The sequence below is a fragment of the Ictidomys tridecemlineatus genome, chromosome 13 (assembly GCF_052094955.1).
Source record: "Ictidomys tridecemlineatus isolate mIctTri1 chromosome 13, mIctTri1.hap1, whole genome shotgun sequence".
NCBI lineage: Eukaryota > Metazoa > Chordata > Mammalia > Rodentia > Sciuridae > Ictidomys > Ictidomys tridecemlineatus.
Window position 1 is genome coordinate 47,485,459 of NC_135489.1, and position 22,323 is coordinate 47,507,781.

The window sequence follows — 22,323 nt, forward strand, 5'->3', positions numbered from 1 at the left end:
GGATGTTTACTGACACCTTGCTAAAGCAATAGCAGGAGGAAGATACCCAACAATAGAAATATCATTAAATAAATAATGGTATAATTTTTAAAGGAACTACTACTCAGTCCTCAATCAATACTACTTATTTAGTACCTGAGCACAAATAGCACCAAAGTTTTCATCTGAAGCTAATTAATACTCAGACTCCTACAAAAATTCACAGTTTAAAAACTGGGAGAAGTAAAGAGATAATGAAAAACTAGAAATGGATGATATATTCAATGACATAACTTGGCAAATAAAGTATTTGTGTAAATTCACATAGCTGACTTTTATATACAAATAAAATATACTAAGGGAATAATGGATATTTTTCTCATTTCCTAATGAGAAACCCAAGGCAGTAAAAATAAAATTTAAAAAATTCTTTGGTGCTACGCATATAACTTAGTAGAAATGCTCTTGCTTAGCATGTATAAGACTCTGGGTTTGATCCCCAGCACCACAAAAAAAAAAAAAAAAAAAAAAAAAATTCTTTGAAGGGAAATGCATTCAAAATTAAAAAGGATATGAAAAGCCAGGCCTGGTGGCACATGCCTGTAATCTTAACTACTCAATAGGCTGAGGCAGGCAGGAAGATTGCATATTCAAGGCCAGACTGGGCAACTTAGTAAGGCCCTGCCTCAAAATAAAAAATAAATAGCCAAGTTGTAGTTCGGTGGTAACATGCCCCTGGGTTTAATCCCCACTACCAAAAAGAAAAGAGGAAAAAAAAACTATGAAAAATATTAAAATCCAGCATTAATTAAACACTTTAAAATTAAATATCTAAGTCAATGTATGAACAAAGGTCCATGAATTACAGAACTATAGGGCAATCCACTGAATAAATCTCCCTTATTCTCCTGAGCATTTAGGTAATTCTAGGTGTTTCTCAGTTGTTTTTAATTGTCAACTCTATACTTTCTAAAAATACAGGAAAAAATTCTTAAAAATAATTTCAACACCGTAATTAATATTTTTATCAGCTACCAGATCACAGAATACAAATATACTATAAAACTTCATTCTAATACTGTTTTCCAGGTCTATGCCAAGGATTCGTTTTACAGATTATTTTAAATCATTTCTATATCAATCTCCAAAATGCAAGAAAAATATCTTTCTGATAAATTTTAGTAAATACCCATAAATTTACATTAAAAAGGGATCAATCTACATGATTAATATAGTCAGGTACCCAAACTGAGGGCAAACATCATATTTACTATTCAGTAGTTTAGACAAACAGTAAAAATGCAAAGGTCTTGCAAATTTATTAAATTCTCACTTTACAGAATTCCTTCTTATTGTGTATTCATGAATCACCTGACCATATTACAACAGAAGGGAATGAGAAAGAAGCACAAGGACTACTATTTCCCTTCTTTCACTCTTCTAAATTTAATTTGTTGTGTAACTTTACTACTTACCATGCCCTCAAAGCCAACTCTGTAGAGGTTCTTAGCACCATTATCCCAGAGAACATACGCTGCACTATGTGGGCTTGATGCACTCCAGTCTTGGATTTCCGTTACCTAACCAAAGTTTTGGAGAAAAAAACTTTTTAAAAGGGGTGAAAAGAAATTAATTCTTTTAGTTGTTATATTTAAATCTTGAAAATTGTTTCCCCTATCAACTGTGTAACATGATCATAAAAAATACTTATTTTCTAAATATGTCACTTCTATCAAGATAATTATTAAAAACATTTTTCCGTAATTAGAAGATAATTCCCTAACTGATGTAGAAATTTTAAGTCAGAGGCTTAGTGATTACAGTAATAAATTATCAGAAAATAATCTGATAAAAAATTCAAGATTTTTACCTTCTTAAAACGCTTCTTTTAAGAACAGTATATTCCTCTTCTTTTATTTATTTATATGCCTCCCACATGCTAGGCAAGCTCTCTACCACTGAGTCACAACCTCAGCCCAAGAACAGTATATTCTTTTAAGCCAATTACTCAATATGAAAACTTAAATCTTTGACAAAACATCCAAACTGATTTATGATGAACCTGCTCTTTGGTTAGCTAAAAAACTGACAAGCACAAAGTACTAAAAGAACCTCAGTAGCAATGTTAAAAAAGAAATTGAGATGCTTTCTTCTGCAGCAGTATCCCTCATCTGACACAAATAAGCAGGCCAGCAAAAGTAAAACAGGGTCCCTACAAAAATTTCAACACCGTAATTAATATTTTTATCAGACACCATCTACATGTTCCCCATGCAAACAAACTGATTCTTAAACTTACTTAATTAAAATACAAGCACAAACACACTAGAGTTGCCATTACTTATGGCCCTAGAATCTAGTACACAAAAAATGATATATAGCAAGCACCAAACTTGGGCATTCTCAAGTATATCGGTCTACAGTAGGTGGCTGTATGTATACACACAATTCAGGCTACTTTTCTCCATTTTGATATAATCAGCAAACTTGCCTAAACTTAAAAACAAACCATTACTTTTTTTCTACATGCTGGGAATCAAACCCAGAGCTTCTCACATGCTAGGCAAGTATCCAACCACTGAATTACCATCCAAAGCATATTATAATTTTAAATAAAATATATAATGACCTTTCTTTGTTGCTTAGTACTAAAGATATAGTTTGGGCTAGGCACATGGCTGGCCATGCCTGTTAATCCCAGCAGTTGAGAATCACAAGTTCAAGGCCAGCTTGGGCAACTTAATGAAACCCAGTCTCAAAATAAAAAATAATAAGATCTGAGGATGTAGTATAGTGGTAGAGCACCCCTGAATTCAATTACCAATACTACAAGAAAAGGAAAAAGGGAAGGGATGAAAAAGTGAAAAACAAAGTTATTTTGTAAACTAGTTATTTAATAATACTTTTGTAGAAATAAAATGTTTTATGTTTAAGATCTAATGAGTCATTTGAGAAACCCTTTAAATTGTTAGTGAAACCATTTATTCCTTTAAAGTTTAAAATATATTATAGATTATAAAAATGTAACATACGTAGGGGCTAGAATGTAGTTCAGTGGTAGAGCAAATGCTTGAGGCCAAGGTTCAACACGTGTAATATAAAGAATAAAAACAAGAAATTGATACCCACACAATTATTACTCAGTCTAAGGGGGAGGGGGAACATGCCCAGTACTTTTCTTTTTTTTTAGAATTTTTTAAAATTTTTAGTTATAAACACAATACCTTTATTTTGTTTATTTTTTTATGTGGTGCCAAGGATCCAAACCAGTGCCTTCCACATGCCAGGCAAGCATTCTACTACTGAGTCACAACCAGAGCCCTTACCAGTACTTTTCACGTCTTCTTTGAACATTTCATCAATTCTATTCTCCTGCTTCCCAATATCCTTAGAGTCCATTTGCTTTGCTTCATGATTGTGCTTATTCATTTTGCTCAATTAACCATTATATAATCTTTCATAACAATGTTTCATGAAATATGTAATCTTTAGCAAAACAAAATTCCTTCTAATATACTCCGATCCTACTTCATTGTTTAAAAAAAAGTACTTTCTTAAATAAGTCTGAATTTTTTATAGAAGGTACAAAAATTATTTGACTACCTTAAAAAAGACATTTTTTATTTTAATCAAATTCACATTAAATTTCAAATTAGTTGGTGTATAAACAAGTTCGTTAGTCAATTCTGAATCATTAAATGAAATTCTTATATTAGTTAATAGATGATGTGACTTATTATTGACAGAAACAAATCTGAAAGCATAAAAAAATTAGCTATTTTTTAACTTCCTATTCTGATTAAAAAATAATACAGAAATGGCTGCTAAAATCATTTTAAGTTGCTGAGAAACTCTATAATAAGGATCAACATTACTACTATACCCATTAATAATACATAAGCAGACTTTATATGCCCCCAATATGATGCAACAGAAAATACATAATATCATTGTGAGTTACACATGCCAAATAAAACTGAACCTGAATTTAGTTAAGCCTCTAGACCTAACAATTAATTTATAGATTTAAAGATCATAATATAAATAATCAACCAATCAAATATAAAAAACCCTGTTTCTTAAAACAAATAAATAGCACTTTTTCTTTAAAAAAAAACTAATAACTGTTGGGTGTTGAGTGCATGGGAATTTGTTATATTATTCTTTCTACTCTGGTAAAGTGTTTTAAAAAGAAAGAAATATAATCTTATGTATCTATATAAGACACTTAATAGATATATATCGAGCCCGGCACCAGCCCAGCCCAGATGGGAGGAGAAAGCCCGGCCCCAACCCGCCTGCTAGTCCAGAGGAAGCCTATCAACCCTTAACCCCATCAAAGAGGGTGTGGCTACCAGCAAGGTTCTGCGGCTGATCCAGGTACACGGTTTCCAACTCCCCAACCCTTAGCTGCGACAACTCAAAATATTTCCCACAAGCTTTTGGGGGTTGTAGCTATCAACGCAAAGCAACAACTGTACAGGCACCTGCTTTCTACCTCAGAGACTAGAGTAGGGAAGATACGGGTGGAAACTCATGTCCTTTCACACTGGCTATACCCACCACCCTGAAAACAGAGACTCAAGCTAGGAACAGACAATGCCACCTACTGGAAGCAAGGAAAACAGTGTTCTGAGAGACTTTTTTTTTCTCTTTTTCTCTTTTCTTCTCTCTCTTCCACAATTTCAACACAAGTGAAACCAAGAACTGTGCATGAACAACCGAATTACCAAAGTAATATAATATAGAGGAATTGTATATACCCCACCTTCCCCCCATTTTTTTTCTTTATTTCTATCTTACTTTCCTTTTCCTTCTCTCTTATTTCTCTTTTCTTCCTTGTTATTTTTTTCTTTTCTTCATTCATATTCCCTCTATCCCACTTTCAATCTCCTAACTTTTGCTATCTATACATAAGGTAACTATCTAAATACAGATAGGAGGTTGAGTCTATATATTCTTCCATAAATTACCAGTCTATTGCTTAGAGTTCTCCAAAGGTGCTAAGTTAGTTTAACCTCATACCCTCACTCCTTTCCTCTAAGTATAACATCCTTCATCTGAAATTAAGTTTTCTATATGCCACCAGATATGGTATGCCTTTTATGAAACTAATAACTATATTCTTAAATAATAATTAAAACCAATATCTATAGACTTAGAATCTAACTATAAATGTATTAATAATGAAAACTTGTGCTTAGATGATGTACTGTTGATATTGGGAACTGTTAACATTGTCTTTCTCCAAAAAAGAGGAATTTGGAAGCTATACAAGAACAATACAAATATATAAGGGGAAAACCATTAACACAACAGTTTCACAAAGCTAGAAAGAATCATGAGCAGTAGGAAAAGACAAGGAAAGAAAGGACCACAAACAATACAGAGGTAATATCTGCAGCTGATGGAATGTCAGACAAAGAGTTCAGGATATACATGCTTCAGATGATCTGGAGTCTCAAGAAAGACATTATACAGCAAATTCAGACAATGAAAGATCACTCTGACAATGAATTACATGAACAAATCCAAGAAGCAAAAGATCAACTCTATAGGGAGATAGAGGATATAAAAAACAAACAAACAGAAATCCTGGAAATGCAGGAAACAATAAACCAAATTAAAAACTAAAATGAGAGTATTACCAGCAGAGTACAATACTTAGAAGATAGAACTTCAGACAACAAAGAAAAAGGTTTTCAACTTAAAAAGAACATAGACAGCTCAGCGAGAATGTTAAGAAATCATGAGCAGAACATCCAAGAATTATGAGATAACATAAAGAAACCAAACTTAAGAGTTATTGGCATACAAGAGGGTATAGAGGTCCAAACCAAGGGAAAGAGCAATCTATTCAATGAAATAATACTAGAAAACTTCCCAGACTTAAAGAATGAAAAAGAAATCCAAATACTAGAAGCCTACAGGACACTGAATGTACAAAATCATAAGAGATCCACACCAAGACACATAATAATGAAGATGCCCAACATACAGAAAAAGGAGAGAATCTTAAAAGCCACAAGAGAGAGGAAGCAGATTACATTTAGGGGTAAACCAATCAGGATAACTGCTGATCTTTCAACACAGACTCTGAAAGCTAGAAGATGCTGGAACAACATAACTTCAAACGCTGAAAGAAAAAGGGTTCCAACCAAGAATCATGTATCCAGGGAAATTAAGCTTCAGGATTGAAGATGAAATAAAAATTCTTTTAACTTTAAACAAAAGTTAAAAGAATTTGCAGCTAGAAAACCAGCTCTTCAAAACATCCTTGGCAAAACATTACAGGAAGAGGAAATGGAAAATAACAATGAAAACCAACAGCGGGAAGTAGTACAGTAGAGGAAAAACTAATCATAGAGGAAAAACAAATCATGTTAAGTGACATACATAATCAAATATGGCTGGAAATACAAACCATATCTCAATAGTAACCCTAAATGTTAATGGCTTAAATGCACCAATCAAAAGACATAGGCTAGTAGAATAGATTTTTAAAAAAGATCCAACAATATGCTGCCTACAGGAGAATCATCTGATAGGAAAAGAGATACACAGACTGAAGGTGAAAGGTTGGGAAAAATCATACCACTCATATGGACCCCAGAAGCAAGCAGGGGTGTACATACTTCTATCAAATAAAATAGACTTCAAGCCAAAGTTAATCAAAAGGGATAAACAAGGACACTACATACTGCTCAAGGGAACCATACACCAACAAGACTTGACGATCATTAATATATATTCCCAAACAATGGTGCAGCTACGTTCATCAAACTAACTCTTCTCAAGTTCAAGAGTCAAACAGACCACAACACAATAATCATGGGAGATTTTAACACACCTCTCTCACCACTGGACAGATCTTCCAAAGAAAAGTTGAATAAAGAAACCATAGAGCTCAATAATACAATTAACGACTTATATTTAATTGATATATACAGAATATACCACCCAACATCAAGCAGATACACTTTCTTCTCAGCAGCACATGGATCCTTCTCAAAAATAGACCATATATTATGTCACAGGGCAAATCTTAGCAATTAGAAAGGAGTAGAGATACTACAATGCATTTTATCTGATCATAATGGAATAAAATTGGAAATCAATAATAAAATGAGAAAGAAAAAATCCTACATCACATGGAGATAAAACAATATGCTACTGAATGAACAAAGGGTTACAGAAGATATCAAAGAGGAAATTAAAAAATTCTTAGAGGTAAATGAAAACTCAGACACAACATATCGAAATCTCTGGGACACTATGAAAGCAGTACTAAGAGAAAAATTCATTTCATGGATTTGAAGAAGGAAAAGCCAACAAATAAATGACCTCACACTACACCTCGAAGCCTTAGAAAAAGAAGAACAAATCATCAGCAAATACAGTAGAAGGCAAGAAATAATTAAAATCAGAGCTGAAATCAATGAAATCGAAACAAAAGAAACAATTGAAAAAATTGACAAAACTAAACGTTGCTTCTTTGAAAAACTAAATAAGATTGATAGACCACTAGCCATCCTAACAAAGAGAAGAAGAGAGAACCCAAATTACTAGCTTACGGGATGAAAAAGGTGACATCACAACAGATAATTCAGAAATACAGAAGATAATTAGAAATTATTTTGAAACTCTATACTCTAATTAAATAGAAGATTGTGAAGGCATCAATAAATTCCTTAAGACATATGACCTACCCAGATTGAGTCAGGATGATATAAACAACCTAAACAGACCAATATCAAGTGAGGAAATAGAAGAAGCCATCAAAAGAGTACCAACCAAGAAAAGCCCAGGACTGTACGGATATACAGCAGAGTTTTACAAGAACTTTAAAGAAGAACTAATACCAATACTCTACAATCTATTTCAGGAGATAGAAAAAGAGGGAGAACTTCCAAATTCATTCTATGAGGCCAATATCACCCTGATTCCCAAACCAGATAAAGACACCTCAAAAAAAGAAAACTACAGACCAATATCCCTAATGAATTTAGATATAAAAATCCTCAATAAAATTCTGGCAAATCAGATACAAAAACATATCAAAAAGATCGTGCACCATGATCAAGTAGGATTCATCCCTGGGATGCAAGGCTGGTTCAATATACAGAAGTCAATAAATGTTATTCACCACATCAATAGACTTAAAGATAAGAACCATATGACCATCTCGATAGACACAGAAAAAGCATCTGACAAAGTACAGCATCCCTTTATGTTCAAAACATTAGAAAAACTAGGGATAACAGGAACTTACCTCAACATTGTAAAAGCTATCTATGCTAAGCCTCAGGCTAGCATCATTCTAAATGGAGAAAAACTAAAGGCATTCCCTCTAAAATCTGGAACAAGACAGGGATGCCCTCTCTCACCACTTCTATTCAATATATTTCTCAAAATACTGGCCAGAGCAATTAGACAGACAAAAGAAATTAAAGGCATTAAGATAGGAAAAGAAGAACTTAAATTATCACTATTTGCGGATGATATGATCCTATACCTAGAAGACCCAGAAGGGTCTACAAAGAAAGTACTAGAATAAATGAATTCAGCAAAGTGGCAGGATATAAAATCAACACGCATAAATCAAAGGCATTCCTGTATATCAGCGACAAATCTTCTGAAATGGAAATGAGGAAAACCACCCCATTCACAATATCCTCAAAAAAAATAAAATACTTGGGAATCAACCTAACAAAAGAGGTGAAAGATTTATACAATGAAAACTACAGAACCCTAAAGAGAGAAATAGAAGAAGATCTTAGAAGATGGAAAAATATACCCTGTTCATGAATAGGCAGAACTAACATCATCAAAATGGCGATATTACCAAAAGTTCTCTACAGGTTCAATGCAATGCCAATCAAAATCCCAACAGCATTTCTTGTAGAAATAGATAAAGCAATCATGAAATTCATATGGAAAAATAAAAGACCCAGAATAGCAAAAGCAATTCTAAGCAGGAAGTGTAAATCAGGAGGTATAGCGACATCAGATTTCAAACTGTACTACAGAAATAAAAATAGCATGGCACTGGTACCAAAACAGGCGGGTGGACCAATGGTACAGAATAGAGGACACAGAGACCAATCCACAAAATTATAACTATCTTATATTCGATAAAGGGCTAAAAGCATGCAATGGAGGAAGGATAGCATCTTCAACAAATGGTGCTGGAAAAACTGGAAATCCATATGCAACAAAATGAAACTGAATCCCTTTCTCTCACCATGCAGAAAAGTTAACTCAAAATGGATTAAAGCGCTTGATATCAAATCAGAAACTCTGCGTCTGATAGAAGAAAAAGTTTGCTCCGATCTACATATTGTGGGGTCGGGCTCCAAATTCCTTAATAGGACACCCATAGCACAAGAGTTAAAAACGAGAATCAACAAATGGGACTTACTCAAACTAAAAAGTTTTTTCTCAGCAAGAGAAAAAATAAGAGAGGTAAATAGGGAGCCTACATCCTGAGAACAAATCTTTACTCCTCACACTTGAGATAGAGCCCTAATATCCAGAGTATACAAAGAACTCAAAAAATTAAACAATAAGAAAACAAATAACCCAATCAACAAATGAGCCAAGGACCTGAACAGACACTTCTCAAAGGAGGACAATCAATCAATCAAAAAGTACATGAAAAAATGCTCACCATCTCTAGCAGTCAGAGAAATGCAAATCAAAACCACTCTAAGATACCATCTCACTCCAGTAAGATTGGCAGCCATTATGAAGTCAAACAACAACAAGTGCTGGCGAGGATGTGGGGAAAAGGGTACACTTGTACATTGCTGGTGGGACTGAATATTGGTGCGGCCAATTTGAAAAGCAGTATGGAGATCCCTGGGAAAGCTGGGAATGGAATCACCGTTTGACCCAGCTATTGCCCTTCTCGGACTATTCCCTGAAGACCTTAAAAGAGCGTACTATAGGGATACTGCTACATCAATGTTCATAGCAGCACAATTCACAATAGCTAGACTGTGGAACCAACCTAGATGCCCTTCAATAGATGAATGGATAAAAAAAAAATGTGGGGCTGGGGATGTGGCTCAAGTGGTAGCGCGCTTGCATGGCATGCGTGTGGTCTGGGTTCGATCCTCAGCACCACATACCAACAAAGATGTTGTGTCCGCCGAGAACTAAAAAAATAAATATAAAAAAAAATGTGGCATTTATACACAATGGAGTATTACTCAGCACTAAAAAAATGACAAAATCATGGAATTTGCAGGGAAATGGATGGCATTAGAGCAGATTATGCTAAGTGAAGCTAGCCAATCCCTAAAAAACAAATGCCAAATGTCTTCGTTGATATAAGGAGAGCAACTAAGAACAGAGCAGGGAGGAAGAGCATGAGAAAAAGATTAACATTAAACGGAGGAGAGGTGGGAGGGAAAGGGAGAGAGAAGGGAAATTGCATGGAAATGGACGGAGACCCTCACTGTTATACAAATTACATATAAGAGGATGTGAGGGGAAAGGGGGAAAAAAAAGAGAGAAATGAATTACAGTAGATGGGATAGAGAGAGAAGATGGGAAGGGAGGGGATGGGAGGGGGGATAGTAGAAGATAGGAAAGGTAGCAGAATACAACAGTCACTAGTATGACAATATGTGAAAACGTGGATGTGTAACCGATGTGATTCTGCAATCTGCATACGGGGTAAAAATGGGAGTTCATAACCCACCTGAATCAAATGTATGAAACATGATATGTCAAGAGCTTTGTAATGTTTTGAACAACCAATTAAAAAAATAAAATAAATTTAAAAATTTTTAAAAAGATATATATATCCAAAAAGATCTGCAAAACAGGGGCTGGAATCATGACTTGGCGGTACAGTGCTTGCCTAGCACCTGTGAGGCACTGGGTTTAATCCTTAGCACTACATAAAAATAAGTAAAATGAAGACATTGTGTCCATCTACAACTAAAAAAGAAAAAAATAATAAAAATAAAAGATTTATAATGGGCTGGGGTTGTGGCTCAGTGGTAGAGCACTCACCTAGCATGGGTGAGGGCCTGGGTTCAATCCTCATCGCCACATACAAATAAATAAAATAAAGGTATTAGGAAAAAAAGACTTATAAAACAAAAATTGCCTTACAGTATTAACATGGGTAGTAGTATTTAAGAACACCTTTAAGGGGCTGGGGATGTGGCTCAAGCGGTGGCACGCTCGCCTGGCATGCACCGGGCGCTGTGTTTGATCCTCAGCACCACATAAAAATAAAATAAAGACATTGTGCTCACCGAAAACTAAAAAAATAAAAATAAAAAATTTTTAAAAAACACCTTTAAAGAACAGTCAACAGAGGTTCAGGATTTAGGGCAGTAGCAGAATGTTTGACTAATATACATGAGGATCTAGATTCAATTTCTAGCACTGTAAAAACAAAAACACACAATTAATGTGAGGTATAGCAGGCAATAGGGATAAAACAATCAGCACTGAAGAGAAAGTGGGCTGTTAACAATTTTCATTCACACACACAGGCAAGAAAAGTCAAACCATAAAAATTAAAACTGGTCTTCAAACATATACCTAAATAATGATACCCAGAAGATTTTTTTATTATCTGAAGTTCCTACTCAGAGTCACATGTACAAGATGGTTTCACTTATTATTCTTTATTTTGTTTTTAAAAAGCAACAAGTGTTGAATCATAACAAACCAAAAATGTAATATTGATGACTCAAAAACCTCAAAAATGATTTACTTTTTATCCCCCCCCAAAAGAGTGCCAACATAGCAAAACCCCAAAAAGTTTATGTGGTTTCAAATGTTAATAGTAACTGCCTTCAAAAGCCAATTAAAAAAATTTTTAAAAAGATTTCCAAGTCCCTAACCACACAATTAAGTGTGAGGAAGAATACAAAGTCACTTTTCAGAACGAAAAAAAAAAAAAAAAAAACATTAAAAATTTACTTCTCAGGCAGTCTTTCCCAAAGAAGTTACTAGGATGTGTGCTCTACCAAAACAAAACAGCAAGCTAAATAATAAGATGATATAATAGGAGTATTAAAAAAAAAAAAAAAAAGGGCTGGAGATGTGGCTCAAGCGCGCTCGCCTGGCATGTGTGCAGCCCGGGTTCGATCCTCAGCACCATATACAAAACAAAGATGTTGTGTCCGCAAGATAAATAAATAAATATTAAAATTCTCTCTCTCTCTCCTCTTAAAAAAAAAAAACCCACAAGAGCCAAGCACAATGGGGATAAGAAAAATAGTATAATGAAACAGACATTATTACTATATGTATGTATGTGACTGTATGATCAATGTGATTCTACAATATGTATATTTAGAAAAGTGAGAAATTATATCCCATCTATGTATGATACATCAAAGTATATAAGTGCATTCTACTGTCATGTATAACTAATTTAAAAAAAAAAAATAGCCAAGCACAATGGCACACATCTGTAATCCCAGCCGCTCTGGAGGCTGAGCCAGGAGGATCACAAAGCCCGGGCGCAGCAAAAGCAAGGTGCTAAGCAACTCATTGAGACCCTGTCTCTACATAAAAATACAAAATAGGGCTGTGGATGTGGCTCAGCAGTTGAGTGCCCCTGAGTTCACACCCACCCCCTACCCCCTCCCCCACACACACAAAAAAAAAAAAAAACCATGAGATACAGTCAGGAAAAGGCATATCAAAGGGAGTGTCAAAGATGACTGCTGGGCACCAGGCATAAAGGTAACACATGCATCCAGATTGTAGCCATGTCCAGACAAATTGAAGGTTTTTACTATCAAGAGTCCCATGCTATACTATTGACCTAAGAACATACTGCCCAAGTGAGCCTTATCCACATCTCAAGTGCACTTGGCTTATTTGGACTATATAATGACACTTCCACTTGGCACCATTCCCTAAGCAATGAATCTCTCACCTACATCCCTCTCTGCTCTCCAGTGAATATTCTGCTTTAACCTACTCCTAAAACTCAGGTGGGCTATAGTATGGCTTAGAAAAAAAAAATACATAGCAACCCATTTTCTTTGAAAATATTCCTCCTGATGCCCAGCACCTAGCCCTTCTTTGCTGCCTGATGTTCTGACTATGTTGAGCACTATGTTCCCAGGATTTATGAATGACTTTGCTCACCGACAGCCCCAAAAGGACTCTCTTATAAATCTCTTATAACTCTTATGACACTGGAGCACAACAGGTTATGCAGATTATTCTCCTTGGAGCCTACATCTAAAAGGAGTAGTCCTGCCCTGTCCTTACAACAGCTAGATTTATGCTTGCTACATGGTTTTTCAAAACTCAAATATAAATTATTGTAGGGTACAACACAAAATGAAAAAGGGAAAAAAACACAAGAGAATGATGAACACAAATTAAGTATATTGGTTACCCTAGGAGAGGGGTGTTGTAAATGGGATAAGGCTTTTAAAGGTATTTATTCTACTTCTTAATCTGTATATTGAGGGCAAAAGTGTTCATTTTACCACTACTCCTTAAGTTTTCATGTACACTGATATATTCTTTGGTATATGTGATACAGGACTGTTATAAATGTTATAGAGGCTGTTCAGCACCAAGGTGCCTTGATGAGGAAGAGCACAGATAGAGAGGCTCATGTCTAGCCAGAAATTGATATGCTATGACCTATGCATTGAGGCAGGGTTGTTCCTGTCCCCACCCCAAAGGGTTGCCCTACCTCTACCACTGATTTACCAAGCATGTCCCCTTGGCAATCCAACCATCCAAAAGTCAGACTTTTCCAAATTCACATTGCTCTATTTTCTTTTAAAAGCAATACTTCTCAAACTTGAGTATGTATACAAATTACCTAGGGATCTTGTTAAAATGCAAACCCTAGTTTAGAAAGTCTGGGAAAAAGATGAATTACAATTACCTATCATATTTCTAACAAGCTGTCAGGCGACACTCATACTGCTATCTACATACCATACTACATTTACAAGAATTCAGATTGTTTTGTTCTCTCTCGGTCCAAACTAGAATATAAACTTAAGGTAGATAGGAACATTGTCTGCTTATTACTGCAGCCCTGATGCCTGCAACAGAAACCTGTCCATAATAAGTATTCAATAGTTTCTTGAATTAAAAGGTGTTTCCTTTTTTATTTTAATAAAATACATGTCTGATGTCCAAGTATTAAAGAGACATATTATTTTAAATGAAAATAATAAAACTACTCTGAATTTAGAAAATTATATGAAAAAAATGTTTAAAAATCTGAAACTCAAAAGCATGTACAAAGCACCAAGTCTGTTCAAAAGAGGCTTCCAAATTCCTGTGAAGTTTCTCAGAAAGTTTTTAAAATCATTCTTCAATGATATAGACAATTTTTTCAAAAAGGTAACAATGCAACTGACGTGGTTGACACGTAAGTCTCAAATGTGAAATGCTACTCATTTTAATACATCTAGCACAACATAGAACATAGTCAATAATATTTGCTGACTAAATGGAACCAATGAATGAATATCAGACAAAGGAACATGAAATCCAAAATATATACAACCAACAACTCACTTACCCAAACATCCCTAGTATTCCACCCCAGCTGACCAGGCTATACAAAACTCCCTTCAAAATAACTGCCATGACTGACCCCAGGCAGCCCCCGCTCTGTGGCCCTGAAAGGAGTAACAGAAGCCAATAGAGGGGATAACCAAGTAGCTGCCTACTGTCTGGTATGTAGCTCAGTGGTAAAGTGCCTGCCTAGCATGGCGAGGCCTTCGATGCCTAGCCACTTTCTTTTTCATTTTTTAAAGAAAAAAGGAGGAGCTGGGGCTGTAGCTCAGTAGTAGAGCGCTTGCTTACCATGTGTTAGGCACTAGGTTCGATACTCAGCACCACATAAAAATAAATAAAGGTATTATGTCTATCTACAACTAAAAAATTTATTTAAAAAAAAAGAAAAAAAAAAAAAAGGAGCTGCCAATTGCCCCTAAGGCCTTTGAGGGAATGGAATATAAAACACTTCTTTCTTTCTTTCCCTGTCTCTCCCTCCCTCCCTTCCTTTCTTCTATTTATTCATTCTCTCTTTCCCCTTCCGCCTGTCCCTCTCTCTTTCCAGTACTAAGGATCAAATCCAGGGCCTCACACATGCTAGACAAACACTCTAGCATTGAGCTCCCTACCTCCAGCCCCTCAAATGACATTTTAACAATAGAAAGTCAAGAACATGAGGATCCCCTTAGGGAGAATGGCCCAAAATGGAATGTTCAGAAAGGCATTCTGGGCAACAAAATAGGGATATGAAGCCTCAAATAAAAAGGTAAAACCTAGTTAGGCAGAATCCCAACAACTCAGAAAGCTGAAAGGGGAGGACCATAAGTTATAGGCCAGCTTCAGCAAGTTTGAAAGACCCTAAGCAACTTTGTGAGACCCTGTCTCAAAATAAAAAAATAAAAAAGGCTAAGGAGGTGGCATAGTGGTAAAGTATCTCTGGGTTCAATTCCCAGTACCAAAATAATAACAATAATATTAATAATAAACACTGGTCTGCTATAAAAAAAATAGGAGATATAAAAGGCAAAAGCTATATAACAACCTTCTCAAGGAATACCAATACTTACAAAAGAGCAGGAACAATCTGTTCTCTTCCAGAAAAAAAGAAATAATTTTAAAAGTTGTTACTGAATATTCTAGAAATGCATAACAAATTCAGAAAAATGCTGTACCTTTCCCCTACGCCCATTTCCTCCATCTTGATCTTCCCACTGCCAGTCCACTCCTCGTACCACTCTGGCACCTGCAAAGATTCCTCTGGCTGTAATCTTCTTAGATTTTCTACGAGACTCTAACAAAACCCTAAAAATAAAGGTATTTATTTAAATTTATATAAAAATGGGTAATAATTTATACATAAAAGGACTTACACAGGTATAAAATGTATTATACTCCTTAAGATAAAGCTACATTATCCATTTTACAAATGTAGAAATGTGAATCTCAAAAAAGCTAAATAGCAGGGCACTGTGGCACACACCTATAATCCTGGCAATTCAGGAGGCTGAGGCAGCAATCATGAGTTCAAAGCCAGCCTCAGCAAAAGCGAGGTGCTAAGCAACTCCATGAGACCCTGTCTCTAAATAAAATACAAAACAGGGGTGAGGATGTGGCTCAGTGACTGAGTGCCCCTGAGTTCAATCCCCGGTAGCCCCTCCCTCCCAAAAAGAAGCTAAATAATTTGCCCAAGTATACAAAAGTTAAAAAGGAAATGGAATCAAAATATGAATCCAGTATAATCACTTTAGAGTAACACTATACTCTTCACTGTCTTACAGGTGACAAATAAATTCCTCTATAGCAGCCATACAAATAAATAAGGGCCTAAGATAGGCAGCACTACAATGACAAATGGTAAACAGTTCTTTGCCTCAGACTTCAGAAGACAACAGCTGGTGGTAGAACTTTGGTCAACTCGTCCGTCAACTTTTGGTCAACCCACCGTCTAAAGGGTACACATCTGCTTCAGTCATTGTTGCCAAGAACAAATATAAGCCTAGTGTTGACAGTCTTTTGGGTGTGTGTGTGTTTTAAGAATCCATAAAAGATTATCAATAATTTTAAAATTTACAGTCATAATTTTAAAAAATTTTAGTATATGCCAATAAAAAACATCTGTGACCTGGATTTGACCTATGCTAAACTGTCTCCAAAATGGTGTATACTTATAGAAAATTATGGACCTTGAAAAAATTTTGCACTACGTGGACCAGCTTGTTTCTCCAAAGCTATCTATCTCTTATTCTTCTATACCCTTCTCATTCATATATTCAGAAAAGTTTGGGGATTTTTTTTTTATTATTTTCTATTCATTTTTGGAATATCTTTATTTTAATTATAAGCGAAAGACAAAAATAACTTGTTCAGAATTACTCAGTTAATAAAGGACAGAATCACAATTTGCACTGGGAAGATTTGACTGAAAAACTGATTTACTGCCAGGCCCAGTGGCATATACCTATAATTCCAGCAACTCAGGAGGCTAAGGCAGAAGAATCGAAAGTTTGAAGTCAACCTCAGCAAATTAGTGAGACGCTAAGCAACTTAGACAGATCTTGCCTTAAAATCTAAAAAAGTCAGGGGGTAGGGCCTTAGAGATGTAACTTAGGGGTAAAGCACCCCTGGGTTATATCCCCAGGACCCCCGCCCAAAAAAAAGGATCAATTTATCTATTCCTCCTTCTAGCTGTCGTTCTATCATTGGCTATATTCTTGCTCCTAGTCATTATCTATAACTACATAAGAAAATTCCATCACTATTAATACCCTAGGCATTGCTTCTAAGATATCTAATACGCATCTCTACCATAGTCTAAAATAACATGTGATAATTATTGTTGATCTATTATTTCCTTTAAATTGTAAACTCCTTAAAAATACTGCATCTTATTTACATTCAAATCTTCACAAAAATAGTAGTCATATGGTCTTAATATATGCCTAATAACTCAATCAATGGGCCTTAGGGCTCATAACAATTGGAATAGAAAGCATAGTGAGAAAAAAATAATCAGTCTCTTTGGATTGCCTTTGAATTTCCAAATAATAAGTGATGTCAAATCTCTATGTTAGAGAATTAATAACTTGGACTATTCTCAGAAAAACATATACAGTTCCACCTTCATAGAGTTTTCCTCTCACATTTCAGCAAACCCAGTCATGTTTACCCTGTTATTTGCTACCTACTTATACTAAATCAGCCGTCAGAAGTTATTTCCTAATACTGTTTTTAAGGCTAACTAATAGTCACAATAAGGAGCCACAATGGAAAAAAAAAAATTGTTTCCCCTACCGTTCACTTCCTGGTGTAGTAATTCTGTAAAAGCGATGCCTTAAATGGTGTTTATCTCCATGATAACAAACTGTGCACAAATCATAATTTGTACACTCTGCACATTTCCATCGAATGCCAATGATTGGTTGTTGGCGACAGGTGTCACACATAGTTCCATCATGCTTGATGCCTATTAAAACAAAGATACATACTTATATTACTTACAAATACTTATTTGCATATTATTCCCAAGTGGAAAAATTAATACATCATTTTACAAGGTATTTTAATCAAGTAAGGAGAAACACCACTTATACCACATAGTTTCAAGATAAGAGAACTAAAATATTTGGGATGGGCTTGTGGCTCAGCGGTACAGCACTCGTCTCACATTTGCGAGACCCTGGGTTCGATCCTCAGCACCACATATAAGTAAGTAAGTAAGTAAATAAATAAATAAATAAATGTATTGTGTCCAACTACAACTAAAAAATAAATATTTTTAAGAGAGATCTAAAATATGTTAATGGTACAAATTACAAACTAAATATGTTTCTTTCCCATTCATTAGGAAGAACACAATTCAGGGTTCAATCCCCAAGACTGCAAAAAACAATAAGAATTCCAGTTTTTCTACAGTAAAACTTACCCTTTGATCCCTAAACTGAAACTGAGATTCAATTCAGAGAAAGAAGGAAGAATCCTTTACCACCATATAGATATTACAGACTATAATACTCAAAAATCTTTAGAATCTCAAACTACTCTCCAGATAAACAAATACTGCAAAAGAAAAGACAATTTCATTCTCATGATATGGAAACAAACTATCAATTTAAGCGGTTTACCTATAGGGGATTTTTTTCCGCCAGAAAACAAATTCTAGAAAATGATTAGCAAGCAAGTTTCCCTACTTAAGGGAAAACAATACACCATGATATGGGGTCTTCCCCCAAAGGAAAAAAAGCACTTGGTAAAATGACTCCTACTAAAACTGTTCACACAGATGGATGAGACAGATGTTGAAACTATTAAAAGATACCCTTGGGGCTGAGGCTCTAGCTCAGTGGCAGAGCACTTGCCTAGCATGTGTGAGGCACTGGGTTCAATCCTTAGCACCACATAAAAATAAACAAATAAAAGTCATGCTGGCCAACTATAACCACCAAAAAAATAAGATACCCCTATAAAGTAATGAAAATAACTTTCATTTTAGGGCAATAGGATTGGGGGTAATATACCTTTACTATTCTGTGATATTAATACTATTTGTTCATAAATTAAAACTAGAATTTTTAAAAAATATTTATTTTTTAGTTGTAGTTGGACACGATACCTTTATTCTTTTTTTTTTTTTTTTAAATTTAGTGCTGAGGATACAACCCAGGGCCTCACACATGCTAGGCGAGCACTCTACTGCTGAGCCACAATCCCAGGTCAATGCTAGAATTTTTTGAAACATTTTGTGGCTTCTGAACATTATAAACATATCCTAGATAATCAAGCATAAGGATGTGTAACAGTGACACTCTCCTGGATTAAAGTTCTGGTTCTGTCAATAATTATTTGGTACCCTTGAAGAAAACACTGTAACTGAAGTTTCTACATAAAAAATAAAGGTATTTATTTCAAAATAATTGGAGATGGATAGTGGGAAACTAAGGTGAGATTCAGATGAAAGATTAACCATGCTAAATTGGGTAATGGGTATATAGAGAATCATTATATTCTTCTCTATTATGTCTAAGTTGAGGTACTTTCAATAAATAAAAGAAGCCATTTTCATTCCTAGAACCTTGGTCCCCTTTGGAGAAGGTAATATATTCTTTGGTAGTGAAGCAATGTGTTCTAAAAATCAAATTAAAATGTGGTATACTTGCAAGAACTACAGTAAAAAAAATAGTAATATTATTACTAAATTCTACAGGAATTAATACACTATTGCTATTTCCTACAAAGAAGGGGGAACCTCTATTATTCATTTTATATAACCAGAATTAAACCAAGGGGCAACTTGAGTGTAAGCCTGTGTCTGAGCTGAGAAGGTTAAGAGGATGAAGGTAGGAGTAGAAAGAAAGGAGGAAGGATAGAACAAGCCCTAAAATGACTGAAAGGAAACTAGAGCCAGGCCCAATGGCACAAACCTATAATCTCAAATCACTGGGGATTACATGGAGGATCAAAAATTCAAGGCCAGCCTGGGCAACTTAGTGAGACTCTCTCAAAATTTTAAGAGCTCTATCCTCAGAGATAGAGCACTTGCCTAGCATGGACAAGGCCCAAAGGAAGGAAAGAAAGAAAGAGCAATGCCCCACGTTTTATGAAAAATCCCCTGCAGTCTCCTACCACACAAATGCTTGACTGTAGGGACAGGAGGTGTTCTTTACTCCCACTCCAATTGGGGGCAGGCCCTTTGGTATTTTCAAATATCACTCTTTCTGTAGTGCAGTAAAGAGAAATCAAGAAAGTAAAAATGACTAGCAAAAGATCAAGTTATAGGAAGTCTGAAGCATACCAGGTAAATCCATGGTGGTTTGAATTAGAATGGGGACAGGAGAAATGGAGAGCTGAAGTCAAGACTTAGTGACTGGGTCAGAAGAAAAGATATAGAAAGTATGAATCATAAAGCATAAATAAGATCATTCAAGATAAATAAAAATATTAAGAGATATTTAGGGGGCTGGGATTGTGGCTCTGTGGCAGAGCACTTGCCTCATACAAGTGAGGCACTGGGTTCGATCCTCAGCACCACATAAAAATCAATAAACAAAATAAAATATATATTTAAAAAGATATAAAAATATCTATTTAGGAATAGGCAATTAAGCAGCACATTAAACTGAAATCTAGGAACTGTTCTGCTTAAAAACGAGAAGGGAAGTATCAAGAAAAAAATAAATAAGAATATACCAATTAGGGCTATGGGTGCAGCTCAGCATGTGTGAGGTCCTGGATCTGATCCCCAGCACCAAAACAAACAAACAAATAAATCCAGGTCCTCCATTGATAGAAACAGACACCCAAAAAACTAAATCAGAAAAAAGATGAGAAGAGTTTCACAGAAATGATGAGCAAACCCTTTCAAAGAAAGGAAGGAACTCACAGAAGAGCAGAGTGTGTTCAATGAACCAAGTAGTCTCATATTTTAGCAGAAAAGTACAATGTAATCAGAGACTTGGCTAGGAAATAACAAAATCAAATACGATTTCTAACCTGTATATTCATATTACTACACAAAACTATTACAGGCACACATCTGTAGTCCCAGCTACTAAGGAGGGTGTCATAGCAAGATTCCATCTCAAATATTACATAAATATATACGCATACATAAATGCAAAGCCATGTGATTTAAGACCCTAGCTCTGTAACTTGCTAGGTACATAATATTTAAAATCGACTTACACTACTCTAGGACCAATATTGTGAAGTACAAATTGAGAAAACACTTCCTTTCACATGAAGGCTATAGTGACACAGAGATGAACACACTTTGAAGGAATTTAAAGTAAAATGTAAATGCAAGCAGTTATACTGTATTTAATTTTAGTAAGAATTTATGAAATTTACTATTCATCTGCTTAAATAATTTAGTAATAAAAAATCATCAGAATTCCACAATCTTTATACAGAAATCAAAGAACTTAATAGGGTCTCAATTTCTTAGAAACTGCACACAGGAAGCAATTATTCATGTGAAATTAACCCCATTTTAGCAAATTACCCACCTTCTCCATGGCTATTCTCTTATTACTATTTTATCTCACATTTTTCCCCCACATCCTGTGGCTTCCTAGGGGTTGTACTAATCTTCTCAATTCCTTTCGATTATTTTTGATCCAGAGCTACCACACAAAATAGCGATGCATGCCAGCAGATTATGCACCACTTTTTATCAGTTAATAACGATGTCTTCCTTTTATATTGTGCAAATTAAATCTGACTGTATCAATCATGAAATTATTATCAGTTATAGGCCCAAAAGAAACTATATTGAAGCCTAAATGAAATGTGAACTAAAATTTAAAAACCACAGAATTACAGCTACACAACTCAAAGCTATCAATATTTACCAGTATTACATGTTTCAGTCTTTTAGAATATGGATCAAAGGGCCAGGTAGCGCACAAGCCGGGAGGCTGAGGCAAGAGAATGACAAGTTTGAGGCCATCCTCAACAATTTAGAGGGACCCTGTCTCCAAAAAAATAAAAGTAAAAAGGGCTGGGTATGTGACTCAGTGGTTAAGCACCCCTGGGTTCAATCCCTAGATTCCCTTCTAGGGATATAAAATGAATACACAGAAAAGGGCTTGACTTCTTTTTCTGCGGTGCTAGGGATTGAACCCAGGGTTTTTTTCATGCTAGGCAAGCATTTTACCACTGAGTCACAACCCCAGCCCTTGACTTTTTCTCCTTTAATCACAAAAGGATTAAAAAATAAAATCAAAGTACCTAAATAGTCCACACTGGACATCCACATCCATATCCATCCCTTAGGTCATTAAAAAATTACTATATTTTGCTTTAAATATTATCAATTCCATAGAATGTACA

General features: G+C 35.2%; 1 protein-coding gene across 4 annotated transcripts in view; it reads right to left on the reverse strand.

Moving 5' to 3' along the window:
- Mib1 (MIB E3 ubiquitin protein ligase 1) overlaps positions 1–22,323 on the reverse strand; it is a 172,756-nt gene that overhangs the window by 127,455 nt on the left and 22,978 nt on the right. For all 4 annotated transcript variants that reach the window (XR_013429657.1, XM_078030283.1, XM_005329032.4 and 1 more), the window contains exons 2-4: positions 17,788–17,959; positions 15,669–15,798; positions 1,455–1,559 (exon numbers count right to left, since the gene is read on the reverse strand). Coding sequence is in view for 3 of the 4 variants with exons in the window: in XM_078030283.1 (XP_077886409.1) it covers positions 1,455–1,559; positions 15,669–15,798; positions 17,788–17,959 (407 nt within the window). In the remaining variant the exon portion in view is untranslated. The remainder of the gene's footprint in view (positions 1–1,454; positions 1,560–15,668; positions 15,799–17,787; positions 17,960–22,323) is intronic.